A 19,704-nucleotide genomic window follows, 5' to 3' on the forward strand; every position below is an offset into this window, starting at 1 on the left:
GAAACTTAATAGGATCAGAGTGTTCATTCAGCAGTGGAGCAGTCAGAGCCAGCCAGAGTCATCATGGCCAAGTCCCAGGAGCGGAGTGTGAGTCTGGGGCTCTGGGTGCTCCTTTTGCTAGGTGCAGGAATGGAAGAACGTGTGGAGGGATGTAGCTGCCACCCAGCACACCCACAGCAGCTCTTTTGCAGTGCTGAGATTGGTAAGTTATTAACTGCTGTTAGTTTCTGTTCACTTGGATACAAAAATATAAAAGCTGTTGAATTTAATAATAGTAGAAAACCTCAGAAGAAAAGTTTTGAACACTTTGAATGTAATAACCCAGAAAGGGAAGAACAGGCCACATTCTTAACAAACCGATTGACGATTTGGCTTTCTGATCAACTTAATTAGATTTTGTTTTTTCAGCAAGGGAGAAATCCAATCCACACTAATAAACCTAATGTGACAAGAACTAATCAATAGAGCTCCAAGGTTAAGATTTACATGGTGGTTAATTGAAATGACTTTGAGTTATGATTGCAGTTTTTTCAAGTTTATTTATAGAAATGAGCAGTTTTATGCAGAGAAAGTAGACTGTCCAAGTTATTAAAGCTCAATATTGAAATGCTGTGAACAGCATTTCAATATCTAGTCTGTTAGTTGATTGATTATTACTTTGTAGATTAAAATCTGATAAAACATTCAGTTTTTGATATTGATACTCATAGAAACACATGCACACTTGTTCTGTTTCTGTGACATTTCTTTATGTTAATATGCCATCTGAGTTATATATTTGAGTATTCTTGCAGTTAGTCACATAAAAAGAAACCCTAAAAAAACTGTCAGCGTTGAATTGTTCCGCCTACTTTCTATCTGTCGGTCTGTCTGTCGGGTTGTCTGTCTGTCTGTCTGTCTGTCTGACGCCCCCCATCATCCCATTCTTTCTTGTCTAAGCACAGGCCAAAACCAACACTCTGCTTTGACTCTGAGTACTTGGCTCCAGACTGTGGAAAGCTGGAGTATGTGCTTCTGTCAAAGGTTACACTCCAGCAGAGGAGAGAGAGAGAGAGAGAGAGACAGGGAAAGAGAAAGTAGAAGAGGAAATTGCTTTTATTTTAGTCATGTTTTCTAATTGGTCTATATCTCCCTTCAGGTTTAGAGATAGTCAGCTCCTTCGAAACTGCGGAAATGTGTCGAAAATAATAGTTGGTAAGAAATGGAAGCTGAGACCAGTTTTCAAAGCCTCCATAACCTCAAATTAGATCTGGGTTATGAGAACACAATGAGAGTATTTGGGACAGTGCTTTTAGGACATATGAAATGTGTCATCCATGATTGAGATGGTGGTCCTGTATGTGTGATTATCCTGTTTTCTCCAACTGAACAATTTGAGGTTTTCAGACAGACCTGCCATGCAAAGTTAGACCAGGTCTCAGTCTATACTTTCTAGTAATCGGTTTGGCATTGAGTCCATTTTTATGATAGATGTTTTGGTTGGTGTGCACAAGAGCCTCAAAAACAGTTGCATTTTATACTCATGTTAATCATGTAGCCAATGTTCATAAATTTCCATATGACATTAAGTTAAAGGCTGCATGTTGAACCACTTTACCCAACTTGTGTCCATTAGAACCACTGGACCCAAACAAAATTGGTTCCAATTGACTACAAGCTTTTATGCAATTGGGTCCCATTTCCTTTGAGTCAGGCTGGGCTCAGGACTTTGTTTAGTTTGAAATGTTCATCTCAGATTTGGGTAGAGGAGTGAGTGGTCTATTCTGGGTTTCCAACTTTTTTAGACCCATGAATAAAAATTGATGAAAATCCTCCACTTAAGTGCGTGTATCTGGTGGCATCTGTGGTTATACTGTCTTGGTTGTTTTTCTAAGCGTCGGCCGGTGGTGGCCTTCAGTTGACCTAACAGTTTTGTCAGAGTCGATGAGCCCTTTGAATAAAGCTGTACATCTGAGTAATATCCCATCTGTGCGAACCTTGGATGATTCCCTGGCCATGTTTGTGTATTTCAGTGTGTATGTGTGTGTGAGTGAGTGAGTGTGTGTGTGTGTGTGTGTGTGTGTGTTTGTGTGTGTTTGGACAGACTCCAAGCCATGCCAACACAGTCTACTCCATCTCTCTCTCTTTCTTTCCCCTCTCTCTCCCCACTTCATTTCCATGTCTATAGGCTTGGTCTAATGTTCTGCATACTAACAATATCAGTGTGAAAGCCGGCTGACAGTCCAGCTTTGTGAGCATGACAAGGGCGCCGATTCATCTAGGAGGGGGGAATTTACTTACTACATTAGTTCTCATGGTACAAGTTTGCAATATTTCTCTTTGGATATGTAGCTATGAGGAAGATACACCGCCACAATTCTGCACAGCTGCAGCAACTGAAGTGAGCAGCTAACTCCCCCTGCACAGTTCAAAGATGTCTAGGTAGGGGGTAAACATTTCAGAGAATCTGGGCCTAGAGAATCATTTTTTTAAGAGAGACAACAAAGTTCGAATAAAATTAGTTTTGCTGTTAAGTAATTACATGTAATCTCTGCAAAAAAGGGTCATTAATTGTTCTATAATTGCCCAGAAACTATTTAGTCTTGAAGGTGATCCAAGTCAGATTTGTCAGTTTTATCTGGTATGGAAATACATTTTCTCAATAAATTATTAAATCAACTAATCTAATGTAATGACCAATGACTGTACAATTGTCCGCTTATTGGCTGTAGCAAATTCTACCTCTTCCATGTTGCACTGATATATAGCCAAAGCATAGGCTGTCAACTGTTGGATCCTTACACACAGCACTGTTATGCCATGGTATTATTTACCATTAATAAGCCACATAGATGAATTATTCTGCTCAGATGGGACAATTTTAGTGGGGCAGCTAGTTTGCCAAAGCACCTCATCTACTTTAAGATATGCATATTAGAAGGCAGTAATTTGATAGCCATTGTTGGAAAAACATATTTCTGTGCAATGAATATGGTAGCCCTTTTCAATGAAATAATGAAAAAGTAGGTGTACTCATGTTTTAGTGTTCAGTATTATTTACAATTTTCCCGAATATCTTTAAGGGGGAAGAAGTATTTAGATACTCTTAAGTACACAAGTACTTGTAGCACTTTAACATTAGGACTGAAAGTTAAAGTAATCATACACAGGCCTTTATGGACCATTTTAATAATGTAGCTGGTTTAGGTGGCACTACATGAAACTATTATACTATTATAAGTGGCTCAGATGTTATCCAGTTACCTTTGTCTTGCATGTTAGCATGCTAACATTTGCTAAGTTTCACACAAAGTGTAGCTGAAGCTGATCAGAAGGTTGTTAGTGTTGCAGATATTATATATAGCTATATATGTGTGTATATATATATATATGCTATCTATATATATATATATATATAAAACAAAAGTACTGGACAAGTTTCTTAAACAGTTGTGTATTACTGAGCATGAGTATACATTTCTTTACCAAATGTTATGATTTTGGTGAGATATTTCACACAAAATCACACATTTCAACATCATGGTTGTGAAAGAGGAAAAGTCAGGGGATCACAAAAGTCATAAGGCTTTCATGGGTCCCATCTTCTGTGGCCAAAGAAAGTCTGTACTACATTTCATAGAGATCCATGCAATGTTGTTACAGTATTCAGTCTGGACCAAAGTGGTGGCCTTGACCAGAAGACATTTCCATTCCTAGAGCTATGCACTAAAATTGATCAGCAAAGTAACTACAAACAGTTTCTGTCAACTAAATGAACTGGACTAAAAAAACAAAAACCCTTTCAAATGTTGAGAGACGTTAAGTAATTCGCAGAAGTATGAAGTTACGCAAAAATAGAAATACTATTTTTCAGGCCACAACTACATGCATATGTGAGCTTTTAGGCAGGTGTGTCTTTGTGAGGTCAGATAAAATGTATTACAAAACATCTGTGTGCTTACTAATTATATTTTCTCTTGTACTTTCTAAGATGTTTTAGGTCACTTTCCCTTTGTTGATGTTTTTCTTCACCCCACTTCATTTTTGAATAACCTCAGCTGCAACAGCACTGCATTAATCTACTAATGGATGCAGGTCTAATGCTTTTCGTTGGTATTGACATTTTCTGTTTGGGCCTCTGGCTATGAATTATTCAGAATAAAGTATATCAAAGTTATACTGAACAAGCATCTAGGACAGTGCCCTCTGACATTTTCTATAAAGTGAACACCCCTGGAGCAGCTATCTTGCCACAAACGATGCAACGTGTTTCAAATGAGCACCGTGAACTGTAAAACACAGTTTGCATTAATTTCAGTCCATGCGTTTGTTTGTCTGCCTGCCTTTCAATCTCCTTGTGTGTTCGTCGAATGAAGAAAAAAATCTTCTCCTGAACCGATTTCACAGTACACGCTGAGCTCCTCCTCCCCTTACCAGCACACAAAACCGTGGTGTAGTTATGTGATGAGCGAGAAGCAAAAACAAGGGGGAGGTTTGCTTAGCTGTGTGAGAGGGTGAGGATTAAGGGGGGGTGCCGGGTCACACTTTCTCCCCCTCTCTTATACTGTAGCGTCTCTCTCTTTCTTTCATGGTTTTACCAAGGTCACTCACTCCCTCTGCCTTTCTGTTTGTCTGTCTCTCTGCCTCCATCTCACTCTGGTGCAACTACACGGAACCATTCTCTCTCATCTAGAGAGAGCAGGGTGGAAGAAAAGGAATGACAATTATGTTGCAGTGTTAATGGGAATTACAAGCACTTGCAAAAGAAAATTGACTGCTTACTAGGTCAAAGAATAGACATTTTAGTACCTTGCATTTATGTTTGCTAAACATTTAACACTTGAAATTATTAGTAACTTCAAAAACAAGCCGTCCTTGATTTCAGGCAGAGGAGGACAAATTATAGCCAGCAACCATAATCATGTTGACTGAAATGACAATTGACACAGATTTCATAATTTATTTTAAAATGAGAAAATGTATCTTAAATATGCACTTGTTGGAAACATGTATGATATTTTGCTAAAAAAAAGACTGAAGTTAAAGCTGAGGCAAAAATTTGCATCCTTAACAGGTGATGATGAAGAAGACATGGACATAAAGGCACAGAATTCTTCTTACACTGCAATGTGGAGATAGTTAGCCCTAGTACTATAAGTATGATAAGGAAAAATGTAAGATAGGACTGTTCTATTATTCTAAAATAACCTTGTTTGACTGCTTAAATAAATACTTGGCAAGCCAGACAGAGATTAGATGCTTTATAGTTTGTATATTGAATTTTAATATTAACGCTATTAAATAATGAGGTAATGTGATGGTGCTGGGATGAACAAAGCTGCTAATGTTAGCCTACATTCTGATATAATAGCATCCAGGATTGGCTTTTACATTAGATAGGATCACATCTAGCCTTTTTATCTATCAACTTCAACTTAAAAAAAACCCAACAAAAACAACTAGAGTGGAAATGCTGAAAATTTAAAATAAAAAAGTCAAAATATTGCAAAAAAAAAAGTTTTTGGATGAGGTGGACAAGTTGATGTATGGATAAAAGCAAACTGCGACAACAGTGCAACGGAAATAGATTTAGCGAATAATTGACATACAGGAAGCATGTGACTAGTGTCCCTAAGCTCTTTTTTGTATCTGGGCAGCATTGAATAGCCTACGTATATGTATAACTGACATAGGGCTGTTATCGAAATGCTTCCAAATGCAAGCAGGTGTGATGGTAGCTGTTCTCTCCATTTTCACTGTCCATTATACTCTCCATCACCATGATTTGTATCACCTCCATTGCTTCAGCTTTGAATGCTGCTCTATTAATTATGACAATACTTTGATGCCCCTTAACGATTAATATTCACAGAACAGCCGTGAATGGAATCACACATTAATTCGCAATTTCTTATATCGGTTTCCTGAAATTTCTGTTAAAATTTGTACTATAGTTGGATGGGGAACTGTGGATGCACTGGTTGTGAATGGAGATTTAATAAAGCTGTAGCCACACAAAATAATATAGTATGAAATGTCCCTAACTTGGCACATAACATTACGTTAACTAACTTCTGTCAGTAGAAAGCTAGTTAGCCAAACATGCTAATGTCCACAGTTTAAGTTACAGCACACAAACACACTGTTTAATCCATTCCCCACACTTTTGCTGCTCTACTTTTAATTTTGGAAAAGCAAATAGGCAAAAAACCCTCTTTGTTTACAGAGTATCCTTCTTCCTATCATGCAATATACATGGCTTAACATGGAGAAATCTAAAGCTTGATGGTCAGCGCTGCTTAGTTAGGGTTGCTGAGTTATAACTAGACAATTCTTCATGGGAAGGATTTAGTAAATGGTCAGTATATTATTCTACATTACTTTGCAGGTAGCTGCATAATTAATGCAGTTGTCTAACATTTTCAAAGCCACTGTGTAGGAATATTTGAGTTAGTCAGAGAGAAAGCTCTAACAACAAACTTAATTATGTTTGACTGACTGGGCTACAGGAGTGTTATTAGTGTAAAGGAAATGGCATTATGAGTAATGCAGATGTATACAAGTGCAGATTTCATGAGTTTGGTGGAAGCCTATAATAATACGGTTTGATTTGGCACAGTGTGGATGACATGTTGTGGCTTGGCTTGGTAAAAAATACAATATAAATTATATTTTGAATATAATTTATGCTTTATCTCTAAATGAGAGGTTGTAAAAAAAACTTCACTTTTACCTCCCTGTTGAAAACCACAGACCAATTATCCTGCCGCTGTACCTCTGTACTTGATTTATAAAATAATGTGGAGTCACTACTGTGCCAGACATGGTTTGGCTTGAGTAAGTATGCATGCCGTGTGTGTTTGGTGAAGTATATACTGTATACATAAATGTGTGAGTGGAGTTGGGGAAGCAGAGAGCTACTTGTTATTCCATGAGGGTTTTGATATCCCTCCCAGAGGAGAGGAGGGACACATCCTGTATCACTACTGAGAGGGACTGCTGCACTGTCTATGTGGGGAGAAAGACAAATGACAGAATAAACGATGGAAAAGGAGGGAGTGTTGTTTCGGTGGTGGGTGGTCAGGAAGATCTTTGTTTATATATCTATCCATCTTTTCTGATAACAGTTTAAGAATTAAGAGGGAAAAATGGTTAGAAAAAAACTTCTAACCAATTGACCATAAACATGCATATTTATCAGGAAAAGTGTTTTCCATTTTCTCTAGCATGTAAATCATGCCCCAATCTTGCATCTTGCATTTATTTGCTATTTCAATCAATCTAAATCCTTTGTTTCCTGTTTTTTCCTCCCCGATAGTGATAAGGGCAAAGATCTCTGGAGAGAAGATTGTGTCGCCTAGCAACAGCTCCTCACCTTACATGAAGATGATCCAATATGAAATCAAAATGATCAAGGTAAGATATCTGGACAGCTGCTGATGTGGACTTGCAGCATTTTTACTGTTCATGCTGGTGTGTATAGCTGTATTGTTTATGTGTGTTTTGTCTGCGTATAACATGTCAGGAAACGTAAATAGTTCTAACTTGCTGCACCAACAAACAGTTCAGGCCTAATGAAGACAACAAAATGTAGAGATCAAATCCACACTTCACTTTGACAGCATGTTTTTGCTGCTACATATGCTGTATTTCATGTAGGGCTGCAACTACCCATGATTTGCACTATTGATTCATCTATTATTTTCTTGATTAATTGATTAGTTGTTTGGTCTTTAAAATATCAGAATATGGTGAAAAATGTCAGTTACTGTTTCCCACAGCACAAGGTGATGTCCTAAAATGTCTTGTTTTGTCTCAACCAACAATCCACAACCCAAAGACATTTAGCTTATTATCATAGAGGACTAAAGAAATCAGAAATATTAAAATTTGAGAAGTTACAATCAGAGAATTTGGAAATGTTCTTAGAAAACTACTCAAAATGATGAATTGATTGGCGATTAATGTAATAGATGGGAACTAATCAATTAGTCCTTGTGGTTCATGTACTTTACTTTTAAAACTTGAAAATTTCTGCTCTCTTATCCCTGAATGTCTCTGTGTCCAGATGTTCAAAGGTTTTGACAAGGCCAAGGATATCCAGTATGTTTACACTCCGGTCTTCTCCTCGCTGTGTGGAGTCAAACTAGACTCAAACAATAAAGCAGGATATCTGCTCTCAGGTACAGTAATATTTGCTTTTTAAATGCCTTGTTTGGCAGGAAACAAGTCAGTCTACTTTACAGTTAAGCCAAAATGGCTTTTCTTTTACCAAGCAGATGTGTTCTAAACACTGGTAAAAAATGTTTGACATATTTACAGCATGCTTAGTTAAATTAATAAAACAAAACTGTCTTAGCTGTTAAACTTAATAGGATGAAGCAATAGCACAGCTGTGATCCAGTGTTACTATTAAAGTTTGAATTAATTTTTATAACATTTTAAAATTTTCATTTCATTACAAGGTCTGAGGCTGTTAAACATGGCAACATCAATTTATTTGCTGAATGCAGGATTACATTTTCAATGCCAGTGTTGTGATGTTACTAAACAGGAAGTATGTGGAGTGATGGGAGGATTTCTATTGGCCAATGTGACCTGGTAGAGTCCTGGGACAACTTATCGCTCTCGCAAAAGAAGAATCTCAACTACAAATACCAGATGGGCTGTGAGTGCAGAGTGAGTCAAGACTCTTATCTTTGTCGCAATGAAGCTTCAACTCCAGAAAAAGTTACCTCTCATTTTTCTTTGTCTTAAACTGCTTTTCCACTTGGGAACAAAATCATCTGTCTTGTTATTTTTTTTCTTATCAACACTTTTTGATTGCATCATGTGTCTATAGAGGCACTCTGTTCATATCTTCCAGTTTTCTTCCAACTTTCACCCCATCAAAACAAATACTCCTCTCTCCTCAGATCAACACCTGTTACACAGTGCCGTGTGCGTCTACAGGGGAAAACGAGTGCTTGTGGACTGACTGGCTGCTGGATAACAGCCTAAATGGGGAGCAGGCTCGGCAGTACGCCTGCATCCGTCGCTCTGACACAACCTGCAGCTGGTACCGCGGTGGGCCCCCTCCTGAGAAAGACTTCCTGGACATGACTGACCCCTGACCTGTAATCCTGAAATTCACGTCACTCCATTTGACTCCTTCAATGCCTCAAGTCAGAAACATTTCCTGCTTTGGCTTACAGTATGTAGCTCAAATTTGGCTGCCGATGCTAATGTGTTATGTAGCGACTGATCTCACTGAAAAATTGGCTGATTTTATATCTTAAGGAGCATAACCCGATGCTGAGCTTCTGTTTTAGCAGAGTTCAGGTGGTTGTTACAGCGATGCTAGGAACATTTTTTCATAAACTGCAGGGGCTTTCAACATTCCTCAACGAGTCATTTTCTCGCTCTTACACACTCCACTTCACTTTCTGTTTTCCACAGAATGAGAACAGCAGCAGACCATCCACTCTCTACAATCCTTTCTGAGGGCCTGGCAGTAAATGCATAACACTGACAAATACTGTAGACCTCAAATTTGTTTAAGCATAACTTACAGCAGTAACATCGGTTATGCATTTACTGCCGATAAATGCATTCTAATAAAGGCAGTTAAATGCCAAATTTACCCCCATTTAATGCCACAAAATGTGTAAAGTGTGCTTCACATACTTTTAAATCAATCTTTTGTGCACTTAACATTGGTGATACACTGCAACAGCACTGCCACCTCTCCCTTACACATTCTGGTATTAAACAATTTAGCATTATATATTCTCAAGTAACTGCCCCATACAAATAAATGCACTGTATATACCGTAAATATAGGGCAAAGCAACCACACATCCCCTGATTAAATATATTTTGACAAACTCTGACACAGGAATTATATATGACAATAATTCTTGAGATTGTAAATATTGTACTTCATTGAGAATTAACATTTTACAGCCTAACCAGATCTTGTCTTAGCATAGAGGTTCTTATCTCGTGGTTTTAGTGTGTTTTAGCTTCCTCGGTTGAACTCTGTACCATTTCCTGTGCCAAAAATCTAATCCAGCGCTTTAACAACAGCACTGCCACCTGTAGACGCCAAGCCACCTCCTCTTTAGAGGACATAAGTAACAGGACAAGGTTCAATTCACCTTTTTTAACTCCTTAAACGCAGGAAGTGGATTCTCCTCAATGTTAAAATACAAGAAAGGATAGTAAAATCTTTGGCACAAGAAAAAAAAAACTGATATCCATGACTGAGCTATAATTAGTGATTAAAGTGTTGCTTTTATAGGCATTATTTAATATAATGACTCAACATGAATCGAAAGACCCAAATCAGAATTGACCCCTGTCTTGTTACTGGATTACTTCACTGAAGCCATACAGATTAAAATGCATGATGGCTTGTTATCATCATGCATGCACCATTATTTAAAGATCATATTTGAGTCTTATTCAACAATTTAACTGTTTCATTCAACCTGCACAATGCAGTGATTTGCATGATATATTTTTGAATGTGTTAATAATTAAGATAACCGATAATGATAATAATGCATCATACTGTACGGCTTTAGTGAAGTATTATCAAACAATTTCATGTTTGTTTTATACTGAGAGAATTGTTTGGGTGTGTATTTATGTCTCTGTTTCTGTCTATATAGAGTTTTCTATTTCCATGTACCAAAAAAGATTGTATATAAAATGTCTCAATGGAATATTGTGTTACTGACTCTTTTTTAAAAAACTTTTATTCTGCTGAACTTGCCATAAGGTTAGAAAATATATCTCATAAAACAATGATGCTTCCCTTAGAATATTTGAGACAACCACAATTAATTCAATTTAGGCAACTGAGGCTTTAGAAGTAGCTCAATAGACAGTATGAGACATTTACAGAAACATATAAGTAGTGTCAGTATTTACACTAGAAATATAGTAAATTAAAACAAGTTTGTTGGGTTACTGAAAACATATAATGGGTAAATGACATAAAATAAAAACAAACTCTCACCATGTCTCTATAGTTGGGGTAGAACGTCTGATCAACAAGAGGGAACTTATCTGATCCCAGCCTCTTCTGATTACTGACCAGCTGGGAAAACTGGAGAAAAAATGGAGAACAAAAGGATAAAACATTGAGAAAAAGAGTAAACTGCAACTAGAAGACATTGGACAGTTGAGTCATTTATAACATTCAATGCAGCACTATATAAGTTTACTTGTTATTTATATAGTAGTACTCAATGCCTACTATTCTACAAACGTCACATGAGATTGTCAATAAATGTTTAAAATGATATTGATTAAAAAATAAATGTATATGATTAAGGGCAATCTACAATAAATAAAATACTGTGCAGATGTTGCAGTTGTTAAATAGTTCTGCTGAGTCTGCTTACAGCCCAAGGTTTGTCACAAAGGTTGTAGATGGAGTCCAGAGAGTTGACAGAGGGGACGCCTGCATACTGAAGACCAATGATTAAGTTCCTGAAGTCCTCATTCTGGGCCATGCTGAAGGCATGCTGGCGCACCAAGACAAAGTCAGGCTTGAAAGACCTGATATGGAAACAGAACAGGGAAATAAAGAAACAAAGATACATTTGAAAAGTATATTATATATTTGTTGTGATGAAGATGTGATGAATTTATATTTATACATTTTCTGAACCACACCACAAATGTCATTATCTTCCTGAGCAGTCTGAATCATAACAGAGTCACAAAAAAGCCCAGCTGCAGTTACTTATCAGTGTCTGGCAGCAGTGTCATTTGATAACACCAGACATTTTTAGATGGCAGATGTCACTGACCTGCATTTTTGCATAAAGGAAAAAGACGAGATGACATTAAACGCAGATCATGGTTCAGATTAAAAACACACAAAACCACCGGTGAAAGGTGCTATATTGAGCTACCAGGATGATGTGGCAGTGACAGAACAGATACACAAGTCTGGCAGCCTAAACTACTAACATTTGACTGCCAAAAACATCCTCTGTGAAGGATTTGGGACAATCATGACATGTGATGGTAAATGAAGCCTGAAGTGAGTAATTAATGTTACTATTTAAACTATTATTACTATTATATGACTATTTAAATAAAATGACCTTTCAATACATCATTTTACATGTATCACTGAATCAGAGGCGTAAAAACCTATTGTCACTAATGATATCTAAAAAAAAAAAAAAGTAACCTACATGTTTTAAATTGGGTATGTCCCTTCTCTAACCTGATTCTACCGCAGGTCACTGTTTCATCTCCTGTTTTCACATGTTGTTTTTTTCTAAAATGTAATAAAACTGGGCACCCCTCCTGCACTAGAGGAGCTGGTCATGTTCCCTCTTCTGCAACCAGTTTAGCAAGAGATGACTTTTGCTTCAGTTGGATCTTCACCTTGGATGATGCCAGACATTTCTAAATTGAATTCAGTGTTGGTAGCTGGGTGCTTTTTGGAGCACACTTGTGCTTCAAACAGTTGAGATCTGGGAGTGCTTTAACAAGATTGAGCAGTGAATACGAGCGAAATGATTGATGACCTGCCATGTTTTAATGCATTACTGAATAAGGAAACAAGCAGATAACTAGGGGTGGCAGTAGTGATAATTAATGTAACTCACAGACACTGCTCATTGTGTTGTATTAAAACTAGTCTGTGACAGATTTTTGGAGAACTGGTTATTAACCGCTCCAAAAGTCCTTTCAAATTACATCTATGTCTGTCAACCACAACAGCACCTGAGATTCAGTCCCTCCTACTTGCTTCGTTTGTAGGTTGGTTGGCTAAACCCTGCCTCTTTTGTTACAGTTGCTGCACCTGTCAAGTTTTCTGTTCTCAAACAGCTAATATATAGTTAACAACGATAACAGTGACAGATTGACCACTGAAAAGGCACTTATAACTTTTTAAATAATGGGTCCTTAATTTCAAATAGAGGTAGACAAAAGCAGGCTTCCAGACAACAACAATTGATTTTGCCATTTAAAATGACAACTGCCCGTGGCGGTTTAAGCTGTAGCCAGCTAGTTGATTAAACTAATGTAAATTCCATGAGTTGGTTGAAAAAGCTGTCATGGCTGACATTTTAATGCTTCCAATAGACTTCTATTAAAATGAGAAACCTGATATACCCTGATATTGTGTTAGAAAGACTGAGGAAGCTGTATGTACCAGGAAAAAAGAAATCCTCACCAGTCGATGACATGGAAATAAAGGAGCATTATTAATTAATTCCAGTGTACAGGTGGTTAGTCTTTAGCGTACTTGTTTGTATTTTCACACAGTATCTTGTCATTTTTTAACTTTAGAAGAGCTTGTAGGATAAGAATTTTGCCAGTGCAACACTATTTTGGGTACCGTCTGCTGGGGTTGCTGAAGCGCAAACCTCCTCAAATCCATTAAAAAGCATTGACACATTGAATATCACATGATAGTATAGATAGATCTCCTGGTGAGTCATCGCTGGCAGAAGTAAAGCAGCTGATGTTGTGTCAGTCAAGAAGTTTGCACATGGCTGTCTGAAGCCCTCCGCAGGCCAACCCTATAGAGTTAGAAGTAACGATGACTGCAGTGCAGAGAAAATCTGGCATCCAAAAGTAGATACTAAACAGAGCCAAATCTAAACATATAAATATAATTCAGAATGCTAAATGACAAACAGTCACCTAAACATGAGTTTCAAGTTTGGGGTTTTATGATCGTGTATGGTTTTGTAATATTGTTTATGTTTTACTTTATAAATATGTGGGTCTCAAAAGAAAAGCAATAAAAACCACAGCTCTGGAGCTAAGAAAAGTAATTTGTGACCAGCAGGTTAAGGGCAAAGACAATTTTCATTGCGGTTCAGCTAAGTGGAAGGGTGACGGTGATAGGGCATGACTCCTGTTATTTTTCCCTTTTGTCTCTGCATGTGTGTAAGAGAGACAGAGCATGTGACAGAAGGCAGAAAGAGAGAGAGAGAGAGTGGAGAGTTACGAGTAAAGACAGAGAGAAAAAAATATGGTGTAAAAGAAATGTAGAGAGGAGTGAGAGAACAAGGCAGAGAGAGAGAAAACTCTGGCTCAGTGTGACCACCACCAGCTTTTCATGCATTGGGAATACTAATCAGACACTCTGAGGAACTGAAAGAGTCTGGAGGAGAGGACGGCACAATTAATGTGACTGTAATCTCTTTATTCGTGACAGTAAGAAGTATAGATCAACATGGCCATGGCGCTCGATTTTATGCCCTGGATCAGTGTTGTAGGCAAAACCATGGTCGTCCTAACTAGCTTTCAGCGTTTACATTTTTCACTGTGGGTTTTCATTTCTAACCCGATGCACTAAACCAAATGTTAAACATTTCCAGGAAGAACAAAGTTGAAACAACTCACTAAAAGATCTGAGCTAACATAATTTAGTTCTGTTGGCTACATTTCCCGATGAAGAATTAAAAAGCAAGAGAGAAAAACAAAAAGGGGAAATATGTAATATCTCTTGCACTCTATTCATCCCTTTTAGGAACAGTGTACATTTCTTAATCTCATTTGACCTGGATGTACCTGTGTGTGGCTGAGCATGTGGAAGTTAACCAAGCATGCACCAATGAGATTAGCAAGAGATTAGATGTCCAATGGGTACTGGCAAGACAAAAGTCCATCTGCACTCACACATTTTAAAATGAACATATCTAAAGGATAAGCCTGGTGATACTCTGTAACTTTCTTATTGTCAACAAAACTAATGAAAAGACAACAACAAACATAATTGCTGCTAACAAGTATTGCACATGCAGCCAACACATGGTGCACTTCCACTGTTGTCCAAAAACTGTTAAAAAAAGTGAGTCAAAGCATTACACTGGGTGAAATGTTCCCTCATTACCATAACCATGGCTGCTGTAGTTTATTTGGAGTCAATCCCACTGAGTAAATATTCATTGGAGCACCAAATGTGTGTTAATGCACTACTGAAAATAACCCCTAAAAAAATACACTATTTACTCTTGTCTGAGTAATGTTTGTATGAAACACTAGAGTGCACAACAGTGCCCAGGACATTATGTTGCTTAAAAAGAAGAAAATATACTATATATTTAGTTTTTATAGATCTATTTATGTGGGAACACATAGGCTAATAAGCTATATGATTAAAATATTTTGAGAGACAGACTAACACAACGTTAATTTGTGTCTTTACATGGGATTTGCTGACATTAAGACAAATGTAGAATAATACTGTAGTAATAAGTCTTTTTTCAAAGTACATTTTTCAATGTCAAAGAGGAGAAAATTCCAAACTTTTTCTCTGCATACTCTGTGTTGTGAATGATTTTTAAAGGCCTCTTGATGTCTGTAACATCATTATCCATTTAGTGAAGTGTGCATTCTTTTTCTCATTTGACCTGCATGTGTGTGGCTGAGCATATGGAAGTTAACCATGCATGCATGCACCAAAAGGATTAGCAAAAGTTCCAGCCAAAAATGACCAGAGTCCATCTGCTGTCACGCAGTATAACTCAAAATGTAGATATTTAAGTGTCTTTATCCATGCTGTGTCCTGATGTTGTATTTTCCAGTATGATAAACACTGCCTTCTTTTTTTTACCAAAACTTTGACTTTTTGACTTTGCAAATGATATGTTACAAATCATGAGTGTCTTTATGTTTTAACTTGTAAATATCATAAATTGTAGGCTATGGTTTTAGCTTTTGATGTTATTACTCTGTTCTTTCAGTTGCCATCAGTCAACAAAACAAAGCAAGATAAAGACATAAGAAAATAAATGAGAGGAGCTGTAAATCATGTAGTGACAAGCTCAGATTGTGTACAAGATAACATCTTCGGGTTGAGTGTTACTTAGCAACACGCAGACTCAGAGGAGTTAGCAAAATCACTACTTTCACTTGAAATCGATGGACACACTGCAATTAAGGAGACAAATGTAGATTGTTAAAATCGGTCAGGTTTAAAGAGCCTGTATTGAATTCAGACAGGCAGACAAGACAGACTGACGATCATGTTGTAAACTCTTTTGCAGACATGAAATTGTCAAAACAGGTGGATGTGAATCATTCTGTCTAAGAATCCAAATTTCCCTGAATCTCAACTATCTCAGGCAGTGGTCACTGTTGACTGTGTGTTTGTGTGTGAGCGTATGCAGACCAACCCCTCATAAAGCGTAATTACAGGACAGAGATTATCAGACTATGGCTGCCGTCTTCATTTCCTGTTGCTTTTGTTGGTTGGTGAGAAGTGGGAGTTACAGTCTTGCTTAATTACTGGCAGTTTTCAGCTGGGACACTGGTGTTTGTGTCAGTGTGGTTTGTGGTGTGTGTGTGTGAGTGTGTCTGTTTGATTGTCTGGTTTACAGTACCCTCACATGTTTGAACGTACTGTAAAGCTTCAGCACTAGTCTGTGGGAAATGGTTGTGGCCATACGCCTCTGCCATTTTTCCACTGATCAGAGTATGCAGTAAACAAGTCTACTCATTATTTCCAGTAGCATTATGTCTAATCTCACAGAAAAATCTTTGAAACATCATCAATGCACAAACACAGTGGTAAAAAGGAAACTTTTAAAAATGGAAACAGTAAGTCAGTCGGAAAGTGCTGAGTTTTTGCTTGCATTTTGTAGTTCAGAGGAATTAATCTTAGAGGAAAGAATAATTATTGTCATGCGCAATTAAGATCACAATGCCGGGCCTCAAAAAACAATGTGTTTCTTATACTTCTCCGGAAGAACATAACATCATAACATCAAACATCCTTGCAACAAAAGTCAAATTCACAGAAACGCAGGGTCAACTTTTAGGTTTGAGAAGTTAGATTTGAATCCAAAATTACAGTTTAGTTTTTCTCAAAGAACACAGAGGAACCAGCGTTTGTGTGTGTGTGTGTGTGTGTGTGTGTGTGTGTGTGTATGTGGGGGGGGGGGGGGGGGGGGGGGGGGGGGGGCGCGTGCGTGCATGCATGCGCGTGTGTGTGTGTGTGTGTGTGTGTGTGTGTGTGGGGTGCTGACCTGACCACTTTGGTCCCGCCCCTGATGACCTGCATGTCCACATTACAGGTTCCATTTGAGTGCGAGACAAGGTTGATCTCTGAGAACTCAGCCTACGAGGACGGAAAGATACAGGACAGTTGAATCAGTTACAAACATTAAGTCTTGATATAGACAGTGATGAAATACACAGGAATCCCATTATAGGGTAATTGCTGGCTAAACATGTCGGTTATAAATGGTTTCTTGTGCTTTAAATAAACAACTCCAAAGAAGCAGAATAACAAAGTAGTGTATTCTCAGTGTTCGTGGTCATTGCACAGGAAAAGATGCAATATTTTAACTCTACTCCATAATTACAGTCATTTTCATATCATACACATCATTCTTGTTTTTTTATTTTAATCAATAAATTGTACTTGGATAAAAACACAGCAAATACATACTGAATTACTTTTTTTTTTAATAACTATTTTTTTTGCAGAGGCAGTGAGAATAAAAGAGGTAGGACAATATGCTTAAGTATTGTTACACTTTAGAAGTTTATTTGAATATTTGTAACTATAATTAGGATACAAATAAATCCATAATATTGTTTACATAAACAATGTGGTTGTTTTAGTAAAATAATGGATGTATGCCTCACTTTGGTGTGGTTGCAAATATAGTGAAGATTTCTCTGACTCATAGCTGCAAACAACTCATGTCTCCTCTGGTGTCTATTTTTGTTTCTGTGGTAAGACTTGAGGTTGTAATTTAACTGTCAGCATCTATTAGGTGTGAAACTCTTTGGTGAGAAAACCCAAACAATATAGTCATTCCAAATGTAGTCATCAAGTATTGTAAAATGGTTCGCTGGTTAGGTGGTTCAACCAATATGAAACCAGAGTGTCATACTGTGATGCTTGAAAGTGAATCATTTATAATTTGCTCTATTTCTGCATAAATATGACCTAAAATAATGAGTTTATCATGCAAGTCCTAAAACTAGATGAGACATTAATTAAACAAATGAAACAAAAAACTTAAACTTCTTCATTGAGGAAAATGATCCAATGTTGCATGTGTGTAGTAAAAGTATGTAAACCTCTAAGAAATTTGGATTAATTTGAGGGGGGAATTACATTCAGGTGTTTCAATCAATAAAATGACTATCAGGGGTGAGTCTGGGAGGACCTGCCTTATTTAAAGGATGGAAATCTGAGTCTTCACTATCAAAGTGAGCTTATCAACACAGATTTGTGGAAGTGTGTCATGGCACGAACAAAAGGAGAAGAGTTGTTGTTCACCAGGCTGGAAAGGGTTACTAAACATTTTCTAAAGAGTTTGGACTCCATCTGTTGACTGTCAGGCAGATCATGTACAAATGGAGGACACTCCATTGGTCACTGTTGGAGGACTGTTGGAGGACACTGTTGGTCTACCACTCCTAAGGAGTTTGGTCTACCACTCCTAAGGAGTGGTAGACCAACAAGGATCACACCCAGAGCAAGGAAGGTAGTAGTCTGGAAGATCACAAGGTAGCAGACCTAGGGTAATGTCTCGGAAACTAAAAGTTTTTCATGCAGCAGCTACAGTCCATGTTCATGAGTCCACCATCAGGAGAATATTGAACATCATCAATGGTGTGCATGGCAGAGTTGCAAGTAGAAAGCCACTACTCTCCAAAAAGAACATTGCTACTCATCTACGGTTTGCTCAGGACATGTGGATAAGCCAGAGGGCTATTGGAAAAACGTTCTGGGGAGAGATGAAACCAAAATCAAAGTTTTGGCTCGATTGAAAAGCATTATGTTTGATGCAGAGCAAACGCTTCATTCCAGCATAAGAACCTAATCCCATCTGTGAAACATGGTGGTGACAGGATTGTGGTTTGGGCCTGCTTTGCTGCCTCTGAACCAGAACGGCTTGCAATGATTGACAGAGTTCTGAGCTGTTCTTTTGAGTTGTACCAGCAAATTCTACTATTCTAGTATCTACGAAATGTGTGGACAAGCATGCTCACCTCACAAAGTACAGAGTAAAAGGCCGAAACAATGCATGGTTCATTCCTGATTTACTTCATGAGTGCAATGTGGCATTGGCAAAAGCTAGGTGAACAAGTCTTGATTCAGACTGGCTGCTATTCAGGAAACTGCGCAATGCATGTACAATTGCAATTAGAAAAGCAAAAGCTGATTATTTCCTCCATCCCCAATCTAAACAATCCCTTGAAAGTTTGGAAGACTTTTAAATCCTTAATTTGAAATAAAAATGGGATAAAGCTTCCTCCATGCATTGATAAAGACTCACATAAAATTTTTGGAGATTTTTGAAATGCTTGGCTGTTTAAATCTCATTGTCTCAGTTTCCGTGTTTGACTCTCTCAACATTACTCATGAGAATTCCTCTACTGTTTGTTCTGATGCTCATGTTACAGTAAGTCATTCCTTTAGTGGTTACAGTTTCATGGTGCGATATTAAGGCAAAGACTTACTGTATCAGTGTATGACTGTCAGAGCAAACTGTTGTCTGTTGGTTTGAACATTATCTGTCAGGCAGATCTTAGTGCATGCAGGCAGAAGGTATCTCTTCTAGATCCCTTAGTTCATCCAAGGGTGTGACCCAGGGAACAATGCAAATGTCCATGTTTCTGCTGATGATACCATGACATACTGCTCTGCTTCTACACCAAACCAGCCACTTTGTCAGCTACAACTTGCTTTTAATACTGCATAATGTACTTTGTGTGGCTTAGAATGTGATTTGA

At 37.7% G+C, this 19,704-nt stretch overlaps 2 protein-coding genes across 2 annotated transcripts in view; one reads left to right on the forward strand and one right to left on the reverse strand.

Moving 5' to 3' along the window:
• The window catches only part of syn2b (synapsin IIb), a 76,603-nt gene that overhangs the window by 13,005 nt on the left and 43,894 nt on the right, over positions 1 to 19,704 (reverse strand). Inside the window, exons 3-5 of the mRNA XM_062416426.1 lie at positions 16,977 to 17,068; positions 11,373 to 11,529; positions 10,985 to 11,074 (exon numbers count right to left, since the gene is read on the reverse strand). Of these exons, the coding sequence (XP_062272410.1) occupies positions 10,985 to 11,074; positions 11,373 to 11,529; positions 16,977 to 17,068 (339 nt within the window). The remainder of the gene's footprint in view (positions 1 to 10,984; positions 11,075 to 11,372; positions 11,530 to 16,976; positions 17,069 to 19,704) is intronic.
• LOC133978083 (metalloproteinase inhibitor 4-like) lies at positions 64 to 9,092 on the forward strand. The gene is made up of 5 exons (XM_062416432.1): positions 64 to 202; positions 7,298 to 7,395; positions 8,048 to 8,162; positions 8,534 to 8,658; positions 8,895 to 9,092. The coding sequence occupies exons 1-5, from the start codon at positions 64 to 66 to the stop codon at positions 9,090 to 9,092; spliced, it is 675 nt and encodes a 224-aa protein (XP_062272416.1).

This window comes from Scomber scombrus, chromosome 3 (assembly GCF_963691925.1).
Source record: "Scomber scombrus chromosome 3, fScoSco1.1, whole genome shotgun sequence".
Classification (NCBI taxonomy): Eukaryota; Metazoa; Chordata; class Actinopteri; order Scombriformes; family Scombridae; genus Scomber; species Scomber scombrus.